The sequence below is a fragment of the Anastrepha obliqua genome, chromosome 3, assembly GCF_027943255.1.
Source record: "Anastrepha obliqua isolate idAnaObli1 chromosome 3, idAnaObli1_1.0, whole genome shotgun sequence".
Classification (NCBI taxonomy): Eukaryota; Metazoa; Arthropoda; class Insecta; order Diptera; family Tephritidae; genus Anastrepha; species Anastrepha obliqua.
Genome location: NC_072894.1, coordinates 4,255,062 through 4,275,175, shown reverse-complemented (window position 1 = coordinate 4,275,175; position 20,114 = coordinate 4,255,062). Strand labels below are relative to the sequence as shown.

At 37.6% G+C, this 20,114-nt stretch overlaps 1 protein-coding gene across 1 annotated transcript in view; it reads right to left on the bottom strand.

Annotated features, from left to right (window-relative positions):
* LOC129240280 (uncharacterized) overlaps positions 1-20,114 on the bottom strand; it is a 70,533-nt gene that overhangs the window by 42,668 nt on the left and 7,751 nt on the right. The window contains exons 2-4 of the mRNA XM_054875979.1: positions 8,453-9,109; positions 7,941-8,045; positions 7,723-7,826 (exon numbers count right to left, since the gene is read on the bottom strand). Of these exons, the coding sequence (XP_054731954.1) occupies positions 7,723-7,826; positions 7,941-8,045; positions 8,453-9,109 (866 nt within the window). The remainder of the gene's footprint in view (positions 1-7,722; positions 7,827-7,940; positions 8,046-8,452; positions 9,110-20,114) is intronic.

Sequence of the window (20,114 nt, the reverse complement as noted above, 5' to 3'; positions counted from 1 at the left end):
GAAACTTTTGGATGTAAGTACATATATTTTGCAATAACTTTGTTAATTTTGATAAATGGCAAAAACTTTTCATAAGTGTGATACCGGCTATATTTCCTTAAATAAAGTTTAAAACTAGTTTTGCAAAAGTGCTGTGGAGTGAAAAAAAAAATAACTTTTGTAAGAGTGGCTGCACCTGGGGCAGTTTCGCCGTCGGTTGTGCCCCATGGGGTCAATGCACCAGTGGCGTGTGTGGCCCATGGGGTAAATGCGCCACTGGAAAATGCAACCTACCCATGAGTTAGACTCAGATAAACTTATATAAAATTTTACGCTTAGGTTGTTAGTAGCAAGATGGTTCGGAACTATAAGAGAAAAACTAACCGTAGCAATTTGGATGAGGAAAAAATTAAACTTGCTATTAAGGATGTTCTTGCAAAAAAATTTAACGTAAGCGAATCCGCGCGAACATATCGTCCCCTTAGTATTAAAGTAGCCTATAAATTTTTTGATGCTTTGAGAAAATGAATTTCAAACTTTTTGTCGAAAGTAGCTCTCACTCAAATCTCGTTATGTCTGTAAATATTTATTATTTTTTGACTAACGTTTTGACCCACTTTGTGGAACTAGAATTTGACAAAATTTTGACTACATATAAAATCGACGATGGAGAATCCAAAAATTCAATAAAAAAGAGGTTGTCTGTAAAGTCGGTTTACTGACGATAGCTTAACGTGATAACGTCATAAGAAAATACTGATTGAATGGTTGCATTTTCAAAAGAAAATTTTAATTTTATTTGTTTGATAGATATTTTGTATGGATATAGAGAATGAGTTAACATTAACATAACATAATATACTTTAACATAACATAACATAACATAACATAACATAACACAACACAACATAACATAACATAACATAACATAACATAACATAACATAACATTACATAACATAACATAACATAACATAACATTACATAACATAACATAACATAACATAACATAACATAACATAACATAACATAACATAACATAACATAACATAACATAACATAACATAACATAACATAACATAACATAACATAACATAACATAACATAACATAACATAACATAACATAACATAACATAACATAACATAACATAACATAACATAACATAACATAACATAACATAACATAACATAACATAACATAACATAACATAACATAACATAACATAACATAACATAACATAACATAACATAACATAACATAACATAACATAACATAACATAACATAACATAACATAACATAACATAACATAACATAACATAACATAACATAACATAACATAACATAACATAACATAACATAACATAACATAACATAACATAACATAACATAACATAACATAACATAACATAACATAACATAACATAACATAACATAACATAACATAACATAACATAACATAACATAACATAACATAACATAACATAACATAACATAACATAACATAACATAACATAACATAACATAACATAACATAACATAACATAACATAACATAACATAACATAACATAACATAACATAACATAACATAACATAACATTACATTACATTACAAATTACCCCGTATTAAAGCACTTATCAACAGCTTTCATTTGATACCCATATTGTACATACACAACCAAAGGTTACCCGGGTCCACGTTTTGACCTATATCTCGAGACCCCAGTCACGGAGCGGCATGAAAAATACTCTGTACTAAAGCATTCACCAACAGCTTCAATTTGATATCCATATTATACAAACACATTCTAGGGTCCACGTTTTGGTCTCTATCTCGAGACCCTAGTCACGGAGCAGCATGAAACATACTCTGGACTAAAGCATTCACCAACAGCTTCCATTTGATACCCATATTGTACATACACATCCGAAGGTTACCCGGGTCCACGTTTTGACCTATATCTCGAGCCCTATTTCCAAAATAAAATATAATCCATGTTACTCGTGGATGATGTAGCTTTCGAATGGTGAAAGAATTTTTAAAATCGGTCCAGTAGTTTTGAGCCTATTCATTACAAACAAACAAAGTTTTCCTCTTTATAATATTAGTATAGACAACATATCTTATAAGGTATATGGTAAATATTACCATACATTTTTTCCTTCATATATAATAAAAAAATTAATAATTATAACATTAAAACAACAGGTATTATTAACAAACTTGGTTTTATTTTAAATTCTTCAAGTGAATTAATAATAATCAATAAGAAGGCATATGCAAATACAAATACGTGAATTTATATATGTACATTTGCGCATATACATACATACATATATACGCTCACTTAAGTAGGAGAGAGCAAGATGTCGAACGTTGCCGTTCGTTTGCTTTGTTTGCTTTGTCGTTCCTTCCGCTCTTTCGCTTGCAGTTCATTCAATGCAATGAGCAAGGTAACTACATATGAACAGTAATGAGCAAGGTAACACTAATATGAGCAAGGTAACTACATATGAACAGTAATGAGCAAGGTAACACTAATATGAGCAAGGTAACTACATATGAACAGTAATGAGCAAGGTAACACTAATATGAGCAAGGTAACTACATATGAACAGTAATGAGCAAGGTAACGACACATTTTTTCGTGCGTGCAGCCTGTTAAATCGAATTATAAGACGTTATCACGTCAAAATAATAGCCTATGAGCACATAGGCTATTGTTATACTAAGGGGACGATATGGCTTAAGTCGCAATAAATTAAGAGACAGAATAGCAAAAATGAACAAAGAAAAAACCCAAGCACTTGATGCTTCTGGAAATTCTTCAAACGACGAAACATTTCCATTCTCTTCAAAGTACAGCTCCAACCAAGTATTTACAAAGAAACAGGAAAATGAAATAGCAGAATACTTCAAGGTGTGTTCTAACCTTCAACATGGATTCACGTACAGCGCTGCGCGGAAGTTCGTTTACGACTATGCCGATGTGAACGACATAAAAGTTCCTGTGACTTGGATAAGTACCAAAACAGCAGGAATTGATTGGATGCAAGGATTCATGAAGCGAAACAAAGACTTAAGTTTGAGAAAACCTGAAAACACGAGCCTTGAGCGTTTTACGTCATTTACAAAAGCAGCTGTAATGGCATTTTTTGACAATGTACAAATTTTGTATAGTAAATATTCGTTCGATAATGGTGACTTATATAATCTTGATGAAACTGGTATAACCTGGCATTTGTATCTGAGAACATATGCAAGGGTTTTACAACAGCCGGGATAAACCCATTTAACAGACAAGTATTTCAAGACACAGACTTTGAAGACATAACTGTAGAACATGCCACTGCTGATGATGTTGAACCGGTCACTCCTTGTGAATGTTCACCTATACCAGCTCCTAAAAACACTCCAGAACAAGTTCGCCCTCTTCCTAAAATTGGCAAGTCTCGTAATTCTTCAAATCTAAGAAAAGGTTCATCTAAAATTCTTACATCTACGCCGTCCAAGGAAGAAAAAAAAAATACTGAATTGAAAAAAGTAACCAAAAGGAACTTGAATTCAAAAAAACGGATATCCTCGGCTGAAACATCACACGACTCATTACTTATAAGTTTTGCAGATACAGATAAATCAACTGGATCGTTCGTTGACACCGAGGGCTTGGACTTAAATGATTATGTTCTTGTGCGCTTTGAAGGTCAAATAGATCAATTTTATGTTGGTCAAATAATAGGCGAGTTTGAAGATTCATTCGAATTTCTACGGAAAAAGACGCAATCATGTGCCAAAAACAGATATTGTTCTGAAGCTTCCTGAACCCATTCATCCCCCTGGTACTTCTCGAGCTGCTGCAACGTATTTATTTGAATCAGATTTAACACAATTTAATGTGAAGTAAAGTATATATGTAGGTATACTTTATCCCAAACTTGGAATTCTATAAATTTAACAATTTCTCTTACTTCCCTCTTTCCCTTCCTCTCATTCTCTCTGTATTCTCTGCTCTCCACTCTTATCCTTCTTCCTCTGCCTCTCCCTCCCCTCTCCTCATCTTTCTCATTCTTGTTCTCATCCTTTGGTGTTTAAATAAAAAAAGCAGCTTCGCCAATTTGGGTAACTTCAAATAATCTTTAAAAAAATATATAGAAACATTAAAAAATTACAAAGGAGAAAAAAACAAAGAAGATAAGAAATGAAGGTTTCCAGGTAAGCAAATATCAAACCAAAAAAAAAATATTTTTTAGTTTCCCAGCAGTTAAAAAACAAAATGGCGTATGTGCCCCCTTCTACCCTAAGTCTTGATAAAACTGAAAGCTTTTGCATATTTTTTGTTTAGTTACATATTTATTTTTATGCCTTTAAAAATAACCAAATAAACATTTTTTCATTTGTAAAAACTGCTTCGAAATTAAAAAATTAGCCAATTATTTTTGACACGGAATACAGAGGCCTGATAAATATTTTATTTAAGAAAAAAACAAGAAATTATGAATTCTTCAAGTGCACAAAGTCGGGTTGTGAATTTGACTATAATTAGAGAATTTCTAAAGAGAACTTTTGCATTTTCTGCTTCCATAAGTTGAACTAAGTTGAATTGTTTATTTATTTTTTTGGACTTAATAAATAAGTATATCTAAGTGGTTCCTCAATCGCTTTGACAAATCATTAAATTCATTACAAGCGGATAACCAGTTAATATACACTTCTGATCTAGAAAATTATGGGATTTTACATGCAATTAAAAATAACTAAGTTATTAAGTTTTTACTTTTAACCTTTGTAATTGTATAATTTATTGGAGAAATGTTATTACATACCAAAACATGGTATATACAGGGTTTCGCAATAGGTACGCGCAAACTTTAGCCATATATACCATATATTTATGCAGTTCTAACATTTGAACACGCAACGGTACATGAATTAGTAACGCATTAAAATTATTAAAATTTATTATCTGCTCCGATCGCCAAATGTGCCGGACACTGCAGCTGCGCTCACTGCTAATGGTGCCGTTATCGGATATTTGTTATTCTCACAAATTTTTTTTTGCTTAGTGGCGTGGATCTCACGAGCCCGCTAGACTATTTGAAACTGAGACTATGTGAAATTTCAATTCTAGGCAGATAAATCGCAGACGGCTGCCGTCCAAAAGGCCAACTTAATACGAGTGCTTCGAGAAATTGATCAGCATATGTGCGAAGATGTCTTCTATTATACAAAAGGAGGTGTTGACTTAAATTAAACAAGCTACAGGGGGTTTATGCCAGTCCGCAGCTTTTATTATTATTATTTATTTACCTATTCATGTAGCACAAAGGAAGACTTGGACACAAAGGCCATGAGGTCGAAGTGCGAACCTCTTATAAAATCTATCTATCTAATAATAATAAAAAGAAGTAATAATAGAAAGATATAATGAGAGTGAGTACAGGAAGAAAGAGCAAAGTGCGACGCCTTGATATCCTATAATCAGATCCTATTATATTCCTATAATTGAGTTTGTATAGTCCAGCTTTTATCGACTCAGGGACTCCAGACTCTGACGGCGGTAATGAAAAATAGCCTAGAGGAGGTTAACAACTAATCTATGACGTCTCCGTAATCCTACTGATATCAGCCTCACAAATAAATGAGTACGTATCTTCCTTTTTAGGAGTTGATACATGCAAGTAAACATCCTGGCACAAAAATACTATACGATTCGACAGGTAAAACGCAACTTTATGGTTTGCAATACACTTTATTATTCAGTATAGTCTCCCTAAACATCAATAGACTTGTTCTAATGAGATTCCAATTTATGAATTCCATACCTGAAGTGGCCATCTGCAAGGGCTGCACACCTCGTCATTTGATGAAAAACATGCATGAATTTGTTTAGGTCTGGAAACAGATGGAAGTCGTTGGGGGTCAAATCTGGTGAATACTGTGAATGCTCAAACAATTCGAACTTTAATTCATGGATTTTAGCCATTATAAAAATGCTCTTGTGACACGGTGCGTTGTCCTGATAAAAAGGAATTTTTTTCTTTTGCAACCTGGACCTTCCGCTGGTCTAAAAGGTTACAATAATTTCAGAATTTATTGCTTTATCAATTGTTTTAGCAAGCAGCCCACACACAAAATTCCTTTCGCATCCCAAAAAACTGGTGCTAACACCAACCTGTCCGATTTCTGAACACGAACTCGTTTCGGAACCGAAGAACCAGGTTTATCCCACTCTGGAGCCTCCTGTTTTGATTGAAGATCATGATGATAGACCCAAGTCTCACCGAAAATGCTTTAAATGTTGCTGAGAGAGTCGCATTCGAATGTGTTTTTGTTACATTGTTAGCGAATGCGGCACTCATTGTGCATACATCTTGAGCTAAAATATTGCTTACATTGACCAATGAGACGCCTAGGGCTTCTACTAATCGTAAATCTCTTTCAGTCACTTGATGATTTTCCAATACGATTTCCTGTATTTTTTCTATGATTTCTGGTGTTGTTGCTGTTTTTGGACGCCTTGACGTCGATCGTCTTCAAGGTTTGTAAGGGCGCGTTTAAATCCGGCAACCCATTTTTCTACTGTGCTAATTGATGGCGAAAAGTCCTTATACACTTTCAACATTCGTTCACAAATTCTCTTTGTTTTTAAATCTTCCACAAATAAAAATTCAATCACTGTACGATACTTGATTTTTTTCCGTTGCAGATGCGTTGATAGTAAATGGGTTGTAAACAAAGAATGAATTGACAGTGTGAAATGAAATTTCAAATAGGTTCCTATGAAGAATAACACAACAATTTAGGTTTCTTGCAACGCTCTCCCTTATCGAACCACAGAACTTATTGAAAAACAAGTAAGAAAGTGTAACTTTCCGCTGAGAAGTCTTCGTTTCTTTCTAAGCAGGTAATGTTAGAACAAACTACTCTCGTGGTAAGCGTAAACAGATCTCAACTTCCTTCGAGCTAAATTTCTTCTCGCTTAAATCAATTTTTATTAAAAATCTTAATTCTACAACTGAGTTAAAATTCTCTATATTACAGTCTGTACGGTCCCTTTGAGTGTTTGAGAGAAGGATCCTGCGGAAGAGGGTTGGGCCTTTGCACGTAGGTAACGGCGAGTATCGTTGGCGATGGAACATGAGCTGTCATGAGGGTCATGTCGTCCGAATGGGTACAAACGCTCCGGCTCTGAAAGTATTCGATGCGGCACCAGCTGGTGGTAGCAGAGGACGAGGAAGGCCCCCTCTGCATGGGAAGAATCAGGTGGAGAAGGACTTGGCTTCACTTGGTGTGTCCAACTGACGCCGGTTGGCACGGAAAAGAAACGTCTGCCGCGCTTTGTTAAACTCGACCGAAAACGCGTTAGCTGTCGTCGCGCCAATCAAGAAGAAGAAGACTAATGGAATATATTCGTATACGCAAAACGAAAGAGAAAACCAATATCATTTATCCTGTGTGCCGTACTTAATTTCAGAATTTGTGCGCTCTTAATGAAAACCCCTATACACGCGTATGCAGTGCATTTTTATTTGTTATTACGATAGCAAAGTGCATAGACAGTTGCTGGCACGTGAAAAAATGGAATTTATGACATTTTAATTGCCCTAATATGATTCCTAGAATGGCAAATGTTGTAGCTGGAACAATTTGCATGCAACAAAAAACTGAATGCAACTACGTAAATGGTTTGTACGAATCATAAATTCACATACTACTCGTACTGCTCTGTTAATAGTACTAACCTGAGAGTCCTTCAATCCCAGTCTTTCGGCCAGTTTCTTGCGGTCCGGTTTGCTAATATATTTCTGCTGCTGAAATCGTTTCTCCAGACCCTTGCGCTGCGAATCTGAGCCACAACAAATAAATCAAAATGGCCACAAGCATTAAACCACAAATAATCGTATTTACATTTCAAATATCAAGCAATTAATGGCTCGCACCAAGCGCACTTTACACTTACCGGAAAATACGGCACGTCGCATCATGCCCCGACGCGGCTTGCCACGCGTTGAGTGCGCCCAAGGGAAACCCTGACCGGGTGGCAGGGGAAACACTTGCGCCCCAACTGCAAAGGAAGAGATGCGAGTGTGTGAGACGCTGAGTGTGAAGCGGAAACGGAAGTGCGTGGGAAATGCATTTACTTGTCGAGACACTGCAACAATAGTAGTGCACAGTGGGTGGCATTTGGAGTGGGCAGTGGCTGCATTAGAATACTGTTGCATTTAATTGTTGCATGCCACACGCAACCACGCATGCATAATTGCACAATCACCGCATGTATTGGTGTGTGCGTGCGTGTGACAATGTGTTGACAAGTGCAACAACACCAGTTGCAGACATTAGTCACATTCTATTACTGCCACGCCACAACTACGGCAAATGCCCGCAAATGCTTTCCCCAACTTGTCATCTAATGCTGGCATGTATTTTCACACATAGTTGGACTACAATAACAATAGCAATAATACTCACCACTCATGTAGGGATTTCGACAATGCGCCAGCAGAGAATGCAGATGCGGATGTTGTAGGCTGTGTGGCAGGAACGGTGTAGGGCGACTGGGCAATGGTTTCGCTATCACTTGATGGCCTGCCGCTTGGCCGGACAACGGCGAGTGGTGTGGCGCCATATGAGATTGCAATTGATGCTGTACCGAATGTGGTTGTAGGTGTGGTGACGCCTGCTGCTGTTGTTGCTTTTCCTGAGCCGTCGGCAAATTTAGTCTTCGATTATTATTATCCTCGATGGCATTACTACCGCCGTCATTGTGGCCGCTGCCAACACCTTCATATGGTCGGCCATCGATTGTATTGGTGATGTTGTTGCTGTTGCTGCCACTACCACTGCTACTGGCGCCGGTGCCGGTGGAGTGATTGTCGCTATCGCTGATTGTGCTGCCAGGTGATGACGACGACGCTGCGGTTTGTGGCTGACAACTATTGCCATTGGCGGCCCCGATGGGATTCAGCTGATGTGGCGGAAGGTGTGGATGGTGTGGGAGGGGGGGATGTGCATGCGATAGGGGGTGCGTGTGCAGATGGTGTGTCAGAAAAGCGGGATGTGGAAAGTGTGTGTGGTGAATGAAGTTTTGTTGTAGGTAAGGCCAGATATGTTGCGGCTGAATGAATTCTGCAAGTGGAAGAAAAATGTTTAAGTGTGAGTGGTTTTACGAAATAAAAATCATTTTATAAATATTCCTTAGGGACTTTGTAATAACTTCTAAATTCAGTTTTAATAATACAACAAAAGGAGTAGTAAATCGCTATTACGAAATGAATGATCTGGGTATTAGTTTTGACGCCAAGCTATGATTCACCAACTACATTGATTTCATTAGGAGAAAGTGGCTTCAAAGATGTTCACACATGGCGGTCGCTTTATATTACTTTGCTGCGAAGTCGTCTCGAGTATTGATCGTTAATATACATAGAACCCACAGTACTAAATTCAAAAGAGAAATTCGAAAGAGAAAAAAATATTTACGAAATTCTCTTTATATATGTATGATTGGGTGGCCAAATAGTCGTCTCGCTTATAACGGCAGACATAAATTGCTACGCCTGTAGTCATTAGGGTGGTCCAAAAATGCATGGGAAAAAATTTATATTAAAATTTTTATGCTGCCGCCCCCCATAATGGTAAAGAATGAAAAATAAAAAGACCCGTATTTTTTTTTTTTTTTTTAATCAGACCATATTTAATGGTGCCGCCGGGGCTTTGAAATATCCCATGTATTTTGCATGGGAAAAAAATACTTTTTCGTAGATTTCATGTAAAAACCTGGAAAATGAATATATTTTAACCGGATACCTCAGTTTCTCTTCATAATTGGTCAGGGAATAACAACCAATTATGAAATAATAATTTTTTTTTGTATTAACTATTTTCATAAAAGTAATATAAAATATTGTTTTTCGATTTTTTCTTAGATTTTCGTTTTATGGGGGCTTTTTGGGGTTCTATAAAAAATAGTTAATACAAAAAAATTAATTATTTCATAATTGTTTGTTATTCCCTGACCAATTATGAAGAGAAACTGAGGTATCCGGTTAAAATATATTCATTTTCCAGGTTTTTACATGAAATCTACGAAAAAGTATTTTTTTCCCATGCAAAATACATGGGATATTTCAAAGCCCCGGCGGCACCATTAAATATGGTCTGATTAATAAAAAAAAAATACGGGTCTTTTTATTTTTCATTCTTTACTATTTTGGGGGGCGGCAGCATACAAATTTTTTTTGGACCACCCTAGTAGTCATTGCCTGATAGAAGAATTCACTTTCCAAAATTTTTTTACCATATTAACTGCAATAAGCTAACCAAACCACATATATGTACGAGTATATATATATATAAATATAGATATATATTTATATACCATATATCTATAGCGGACTTAACTTGTAACAGAACTTATAGCAGGACTATATATATTGCCATAAGTTCTGTTACAAGTTAAGTCCATTATAGATAGAAATTATACTACTTTTTTAATGAAGTGAATTTTATTCCAACATGTAAATATTAAAAAAAATTAGTTTTCATTCGAAATAGTCACCCTTTGCGTTTACACAAGCCTTCAAACGATTAAGCCAGTCAGCTATTGCAGCACGCACGGTTTCCATGGCTATTGACGTTGCTGCTCGAATCAAAGATTGTTTGAGACTCTCGAAATTTCTGTGAGATCTTCGACAGGTCAAGTTCTCTAATTCTGACTACAGACTGTAGTCTAATAAATTTAAATCTTGACTTCCAGACGGTCAATCTTCTGTGGTTATGAACGCAGAAATATTGCTTTTTAGCCACTGCTGGGTGGTTTTTGCCTTATGGGCTGAAGCGCAAATCAAACGCTCTCCATTAGAGAGAGTACTGCTTCATCACGCCTTCTAAGACATCCTCCTGGTACACTTTTGCCTCGGTATTCACCTCTTTTCACAGATATGACGAGATGTAACGTCTTCACAAGACACTCCCCACCAAACCATTACGGAGGCTGGATGGTGGCCACGCTGAACCCTTGAAAAAATATTTTTTGCGTCTTTAGAAGTTTTAGCATAGGTTTTGTTGTTTTGCTTATTAAAAACTCTTTCGACAGTGAAGATTTTTTCCTCTGTGAAAAGAGTATTTTCATAGCCGTTTCTCGTGTGCCACCGGTTTCTTCTGTCTAATTTTCTTAAAGCGCGTTGCCAAAAGATGACCAGTTGGGCGACGGAAGCCTTTCATGTGGAGATCAACTCGAAATAGACTTAACATGGATTTAGATAAACGAAGTCTTTTGCAACTTCAAAACTATAACTGTCAACAGTGACGAGAGTGGTGATGCGCGAGTGCGACTGTTTGTTTATACGCAAGACAGGGGGTACTTCGTCTTGCCAGACCCATTCGCTTTGCTTCTTTATACAGCTCAGAAAGGGCAGAACTAACAGCGCAGTTGTTGATTCCGATGATGCCAATATCATCCATGGCATAGGCCAATAATTGTACGCTCTTAGAAAAAATTGTGGCTGAGCGATTAAGTTCTACGGGTCGCACGATATTTTCCAGTATTAGGTTAAACAACTCACGCAACAGCAAGTATTAAGCCGCGTTTGGCACCGACCGACTTGGAGATATCCGTCCCGATTCTGAAGCAGCTGTTGGTTCCTGATTAATCTGGCATAGCCGTATTAGTTTTGTGGGGCATATAGGCAACTTCTTCTGCGGCTTTAAAATCGACGAAAAGATGGTTGGTGTCGATTCTGCTTTCAAGGATATTTTCCATGGCTTGACGTTTTGTGTTATTCAAGTAGCAAAAGCAATTATTCAATGAACGAATCTCTCATACCCGATTGTGTAATAACTACAGCGAATCCAATATTCTATATTAGATTCCAACATTCCGTTTGTCCTCAACTCGTGGCCGGATGTGTCACTTCTTAATAGGATTGGGGAAAAATAAATATGGATCTAGTAAAGCTCTTATCCTTCCTTGTTTTGCATCGGAGCTTTTGTTAATCGATTAACCGACTTATTAGAACAGCAGCAAAGTTCAATGTAAGCTCAGTTAATGAAATATGAATTATAACAAAAATCGGCTAGTGGAAGTCAAGTGACTGCGAGGAGTGCTTTTTATATTTTCCGTGTGATGAGCTGTAATTTGATATTTACATACCTATATCGAAGAGTTTAATAATTTTAGCATAAATTTACATACAGCGTTTGCACTTAAAAAATATGTGTATGGATGCGTAAAATAGATAAAAACTCCATCCAGCAGTCGTTCTGGGATCCTCACAAGGGACTTTCTTCAATTATACATTAATTTGTTTAATGCTCTACGATTTTTATAACAATAATTTTATTGCAAACTTTCTGTGAAGAAATATCATAAATCATTTTTAGAACGTTTTTAAAAAAGTACCACTTTTTTGGCGTCACCCGTTAAAGTAAAGTTTAATTAGTTTAAACTTCTTGTGGCCCTACGCTCTCTCATACGACCTTAAGAGCCACTTGTCAACGCCGAAACACCAAATTCCGTGTTCCTCAAACTTTGAGCGCAATGTCGTCATACTATTCGATTGCGTTGGACAATATAAGACGCCTCGTTTTATTAGAAATACAGGCCCATGATATAATAATGCGCTTCCTGCGGTAACTTTGTGCACATGCAATGACTCAATAATCGCATGCGAGCCCCAATGATGATAGATTACCAGATTTGTTCATCCGCTATGGTGAAAAACAAAGTTGTGAGAGTAACTTCGACTGCCACGTCACATGGGACTCGGCAGCAGAATTCCAGTTGCATGAGAGAGATGTGAAAATGCGAATAATAATGCAAGATGAAGAAGAAAATTTACGCAAACAACACAAGAGTAAATTGCACAAATGTGTCGTTTGTTTGCGATTCTGTCATTTCGCTGAGAGCAAAGAATGGGTACAACGATAGGCGCCACCTTAATATTCTCTCCATAGTAACGGAATTCTCCAATCAGTTTTTGTCCAAATGGCAACGAAGTAACGTGAGCGTAGATTGTGTAGATTTTTTTCGTATATCACCAACGGTATCTCAGTTTTATCTTAGACAAACCACTCTCATGACTCCGGTTAGATCAGCCAATCAGCTTATTCTTTCAAATTTACTGAGAGTCGGTTAACGGCCTGAACTTGGACACTCTTTTCACAATGTGCGCGCCCCATATACGATATGACATTTTTGGGTGTTGACGTAGCTATCGAGCTTCCAAATGTGTTTTGGTTATGACGATCAAAATCACTCCTTAATATAACACAGTTATGAGGTTGAACGCCGTTGCCGATTGGGTTGGTGCGTGACTATTACTCGATAGTGTCCGGTCATAAAACAAGAAACAATAGAAAAAGTTTGTTTTATTAGCGGTCGCTCCTCGGCAAATGAAAAAACCTATGTTTTTCGCCATGAAAATCCTTCTCATAAAAGTCATTCACTGTTCTAAGGTGGTATAAGACTGCAGGTTCTTTCATTTGTGGAAAAACTTCAAGACATGCACCACAATTTAGACGCAGACCCAGAGCAAACAACCATTGACGGTTGTAAGAGAACAGTTGCTAGAGTAGTTAATAAATTATATATAGTCGTTTGAGCCTAGAAAACGGGGAGAGTATTAGATATGTTCGTTAGATGAAATTATGCGGCTGTCGGACGTTTCTTGCAATACATGGACCGCCTCTTACTGTACCGTATATGGTATAGTATCACCTTGCTGAAACGAAAACACCTCCTCATAAACACATCAGCTTAGAACAACTATTGACCGCCAATCCATCATCCCCTAAATCAAGTATTAAGGCGTCTCAATGAAGGCTAATGATTTTTTTTGCACTTCAAATTTTTCAATTTGCCATTGAGCTAAAAATGGTCCATTCAAGGTGAAATTAGAAAACGTATTGAGCTTCAACTAACTCTCCACTGTCAAATCGACTGTCATCAGCAATGGTGCTATCAAGACGAAAAGCACCCTTTAAAAACACCTAAATATAAAACAATATTTGGCATAGACATTTTCCTTAAAACTCCGTCTGTCACTCTCTGGAGGTGCGCAGTAAAGGAGTGGTATTTCAAGCAATTAATTTGCAGCATCCAACGAAAGTCCAGTTTCGTAACGATTTAACTTAAACTAAAAACTTATTAGCGTATAAATTTCGCGAATGCATTTGAAAACAAAATTAAACTACGAACACATAACTGCATACATACGCGCACATACAGTTATACGTTCGCTTATCCTCGCGAAAATGGCAAATGGCGGTTCACAAAAGATTAAACGTGGCGTAAAATAAGCTGCCAACTAAAATGGGAAATGTGGCATTTAAGGGGAACACATACACTCGTTCCAGCAACGAAATCTGTTATATGCATATGTACAGGTGTGTGTTTATGCGCCAGTAGCACTAAAGAGGCGTTAATACGTTAATTGTTTCTGTCTAATCGAATTAAAATCACAAGCAGTCTTCCCCCACTACTCCACTTTTCCACTTCTTCGCAAACGCACAACATAAATACAGGCAACATTAAGAATAACTGCACACAGCCATAGTATATACACCCAGTAGTGCATCGCACGCTTCCGCACTAGTTCGGATTGATTTTACAGCAACATCAGGCCACCGCTTTTAATTTATATACAACGCTTACAGCTGCCTACTTTTGAGTAGCGATGACTTTGGCTACCGTTTTTCGGTAATTGCAAGATAGTGCTTCTGTAGACTCAGAGTCTTTTAAACTCTTATTATACTTATATTGCTCGGTGCTACATTGGTGCTACACAGCAGTAGTCAGACCAATATTGCTGTACGGAACCTTAGTATGGTGGACTGCGACAAAAAAACTGACATACTTAATGCCGCTGGAAAGGATTCAACGACTCGCTGCTTTGTGCATAACAGGAGCGATGAAGACCACTCCAACGGCGGCGCTGGAAATGATACTCAGCATGCCACCTATTGACCTCATGGCGGAAAACCTGGCAGCGAAATCCGCGAGGAGGCTAATGGCTGCGGGGGTATTCACCTGCAGAACCTTCGGTCACAGCTCAATAGGAAAGTGGAGCTCAGGTGGCACAGACTACATGACTCCGTACTTTAATTGGGAGAAAAGGTTTCGCACTACAATTGAAGAGGAGGGATGGCACAAAGGCATGAAGCCTGGCCATAGAAACTTTCACATCTATACAGACGGCTCGAAAACTCCAGACGGAGTGGGAGCGGGTATTTACTGCTCAAAGCTAGGAATAAGGCAGTCTATCAAGCTGCCACACCACAGCAGTATTTTCCAAGCGGAAGTTTTTGCTGTGGAGAAGGCCGCGGAGCTAGCCTACACTAGAACAAGAAAGAACTCAACAATTAATATATACGTGGATAGTCAAGCAGCAATAAGAGCAATAAGCTCATATTGTATTAAGTACAAAAATGTTCGACGGAGCAGGGAGGCCATAGAAAGGCCAGCCGGAAACAGTAGGCTGCATATCTACTGGGTACCTGGTCACAAAGGCATTATAGGGAACGAAATAGTAGATGAGATAGCAAAAAGTGCTGTGAGACTACCATTTGAACAAGAGAACGACATACCGAGACCGCTAAACACAATATACAATGAAATGGACGACCACATGAAAAGGCAAGTGGAAGCTAGGTGGACTAACCTGACCACATGCAAAACAGCAAAAGTCATGTGTAGAACTAACGACAAAAAACTTACTCAATTCGTACTTACGTTCTCGTGAAAGGAATGCAGAACTATCATAGGTATGCTAACAGGTCACAATCTATTGGCTGCACATGCATACAAGATAGGGATTGCTAACACGGACAAATGCAGAAAATGCAGAGAGGATGTTGAGGAGACTTTAGAACACCTTCTGTGCGTTTGTCCGGCATTATCAAAAACACGACTAAGATGCCTGGGAGCCCCACTGTTTGAGGGTCTGGAAGACGTCTCAAAAGCGGAGCTCCCAGCCCTACTTAGATTAGCCAAAAGCGCTGACATCCTACATGATGTCTATTTTAGGTATTCATAGAGGTCGGTCTCCATCTGGTATCGCTAGGGACCAAAAGGTCTATGCGTGGCTTATTGCCAACCAGGCTAACCTAACCTAACCTATATTGCTTGGAATTCGAAAAAGCGGTATTTCAAAAGACGCGCCTATGTGTTGTTTTGAAATAAAACATGTAAAAAATTAGATTCTTGCAGGTTTAATATTAGTTAGGGGTTAAAGGAAGCCGTTATTTTAGCGGAAAATGCTTGCGCAAATCATAGTTTCAAGATTTTATAGACATTTTCAACATTGTCGACATTTTTTTTTAAATCAAAAATGCCTAAACGCAGTCGACGAAACCAATATTGTACGTAATGAGCTGTTACAGTATCGGCACCATAAACACCATTCACAATTTCAGCGGCCTGGTTTGCGTTTTCGTCTTTATCAAAGAAAAACTGTGAAATGTAACGAATATTCTCCTTTTTGACTTCCATTGTTAATACCCTGTGACTCACAACTGAATGGAATAAACCAAAAACAGCAAAATAATTTTTTTAGGGTGAAATGCCACCTTGACAACGAGCATAAGCCTTTAATTGTTTGGCCGATACTTTACGAGATATCCTTCACTGCAGCCATCTACCGAGAAAATAATTGATTAATTTTCCACAAACTAATATTTTTATTGAAAATATGGTCCTTAAAAATGATATGTGAGAAATGAAATCATTTAAATGTCTTCCTTGAGCACGTCTACAGGTAAAATCCGCCAGAGAGTCGATTCATGAATGTCTAATTGTTGAGAACTTCGAGGTATCGATGTTGAAGGTTGCTGAGCACCACTTTGCGCAACAGCAGCGATATTCTCAACAGAACCGGTTACTTGAAAATTTTCTACGAATCTTAGAATTGTCGTCTCATTCGAACGATTATTTCCATCAAAAAAATCACGAATTTCGCGATATGTTGTTCTTAAAGATCGATCATTTTCATAATAAGTTTCGTTAATTTTAAGGTGCCGTTCTATGGTGTAAATTGTACATCTGTCTACTTGACAATTGTGAAAGATGACAAAAAAATTGGCACCGTCTAGGAATTATTCACCACTGACATCTAGGCGACACTTTTGAAATTCGCTTTATAACTGCATGCGCTTTAGACCACTTTGAAAACAGTCCAGAAATGGTCGCAATATAACTACCCCTTAATGGCATTGCACTACATTTTACTATATGCATATTCATAAGCGTACATACTACTTATATACATATATCAAGAGAATTTAAATGCCACTTTCCATTCATACATCTGCACAAGCGTATATCAATGTGTGGTTTTCCTCACACTCACCTGCTCTCACACATTCACTTTGACGCTGTTGCCGCGCCTTTCTTGCTTTTATACATCCTTTACATACTCACACAAATGCACATTCTCGTAGTATGTCTGTGTTTGCTCGTTTGTTATTCGAAGCTGCTTTGTTTTCGGCTGTTTAATTAGAGAAAACTCTAAAGCCTTGAAAAGTTTTCACACAATGCCACATAATGGCGTCACTTGAGGTGATGCTTTTTGTCAGTGCGCTTGCACGAGTTGTGGCGGTGCTGCCGGAAGCCTTTCAGCCAGCAAAGTTGACTTCAAAGCGTCGGAATTTTAATGCCTCAACGTGTGAATCACATGTTTCACACACACATATGCGCACTCATATATTGAAATACTCAAAAATATGCACAAACGCTCAGATTGTTATGAACGCTTTATATCCTGTCAAGTGTTTTTGTTGGCTTTATAATTATTACGGTTTTGTGACTTGACACTTGAAAATTGTAAGGATGATGGTTAATTCGTATTTGAAGCTTTTGCCAACGGTTGTAAATTGAATTAACAATGGTGGCTTGTGGATTTTGAGAACAGTATTTGTAAATTTATATCTCGCATTAAAGTGGTAGCTCAGATCGCAAGGTAAAGGTATTTCTAGTAATGGCTGGTTGGGGGTTTGCTTCGACATGAATGAGGTTTTGTTGATTTAAGTTCGATGAGCTGGAAACCTATGCTATATATTTTAGTTGTTCAATTAAAATGATTAATTTTAACATTTTTTAATAGAACTAAATATCATGAAATTAATGGTTAATAATTTTCATTACTGGTTAAAAATAATGGCAATTAAAAAATAATTGCGTTTAATAAAGAACATTTGTTCAGTCAGTTCAGTTCAGTTTAGGATCGCCCCCAGCTAAATTAGTCCCAAATATTGACCTTCATCGGTCAATTGACTGTGTGAAAGGCGAGATACTTCGGCCACCGACCGATCGTCCAACTAAAGTTGTGCTGTCATGTTGGAACACCTTTTGGGCACTCAATCGGTATTGTCGTGGAGAACCAAAGTGACACAAATTATTCCCCAACCAGTTTTTTGTGTTTAGAATGCATACCCATTCATATCAGTAGTTGATGATTCACATTTGGCTTATTGTTGCCTCAAATATAAAAGTTTCTCTTAACCATTAACTGAATTGGAGTGAGTGTGCTTTAAGAGGTTAGTTCTTACGTGGCGCTACAACCGTGTGTCGGTTTGGGCTGAATCCAAAATAGCACGCCAGCTGTTTCTGTCCTGCGCCTGTTGGTGCCACTTGGAAATCTCGAGGGAAGACAGGTCCTACAGTTCTTAGTCCTTCAACGGAGATGTGGTCTTCCGCTTCCAAGCCTTCTTTTTTTGAAGTGCCATTTCGGAAATTCGCCTGGCGGGGGCATCTTTTTTCATACTGGTGATATGGTCAAGCCAGCGTCCGCTACATTTTTACACGCTTAAATATCTACATGTCCCTATATAGCTCATAACTTCTGCTCAAATATGAACGAGACGTTATCAATAAAACGGTCCGCGGATGATATATGGCAAAAATAAATTTTTTGTTTTTTGGTAGGACTGTTATAAGCTTACATGGTAAATTTCAGCGTGATATGTCACATAGTTTGTTTTCTGTGCTACTGTAAACAAGTCAAGCTCGAGTGTGTTCTTCGAATTCTCTTTTATGACTTCAATTGTCTCAAAATGTTTTCCACGGAGAGGCAACTTGAGCTTGGGAAACAGGAAAAAGTCACATGGAGCCATATCAGGCGAATACGGTGCTTGCGGAACGATATTAACATTATTTTTGTTCAAATAATCGCGAATAAGACGTGATGTGTGAGCTGGTGCATCATCGTGATGCAAGAACCATGACTTGTTGTCCCACAATTCCTTCCTTTTAAGACGAATGTTCTCGCGCAAACGCTTTAAAACGTCTAAATAATATTCAGCGTTAACCGATTTTGCGATTTGTGCGATTTTCAAGTATAATTTCCTTTACTTTTCCGATGTTTTCGTCGTTTACTGATGTTGCTGGACGACGTTAATGAGGCAAGTTTTCAACCGATGTACGGCCCTCTTTGAACTATTTGTACCACTGGAAAACACGTGCACGTGATAGAGCAGAGTCCCTATAGGTTGTCTGCAACATTTTTAAGGCGTCTGAAGCCGAAATTTTGTTGGAATAACTAAATTTCAAACAAATTCTTTGAATTTCCATCGTTAAATTCGAAGAACACACTCGAGCTTGACTTGTTTACAGTAGCACAGAAAACAAACTATGTGACATATCACGCTGAAATTTGCCATGTAAGCTTATAACAGTCCTACTAAAAAATAAAAAATGTATTTTTGCCATATGTCATTTGCGGACCGTTTTATTGATAACGTCTCGTTCATATTTGAGTAGAAGGTATAACCATCGTACGCGGTACTTCTGAAAAACGTTGTTGGTCAAAACATTATTTTGGTACAAAAGATCGAGTAGGTACAGTTCGAAAAACGCAAAATAAAAGCGAAAAGTTTACTCTTTACTAATATTTACTTTTTTTCTGTTTCAGACGCTCTCAAGATGTGATATCACATGAGCCGCGTAGTAACTTCAGCCAGCCAAACCAGCCGGTTAATACAAAATACATAGAAATATTATTGAAATGATTTTTTTATTATAATCTGGCAGACAATTTCATGACATTTATTTTTTCAATATGATAATTGGCATATGACCCCCATGGAGTTACGTGGTTCATTTGATCAGTCCAATTTTTGACTAATTTATAATAAATCT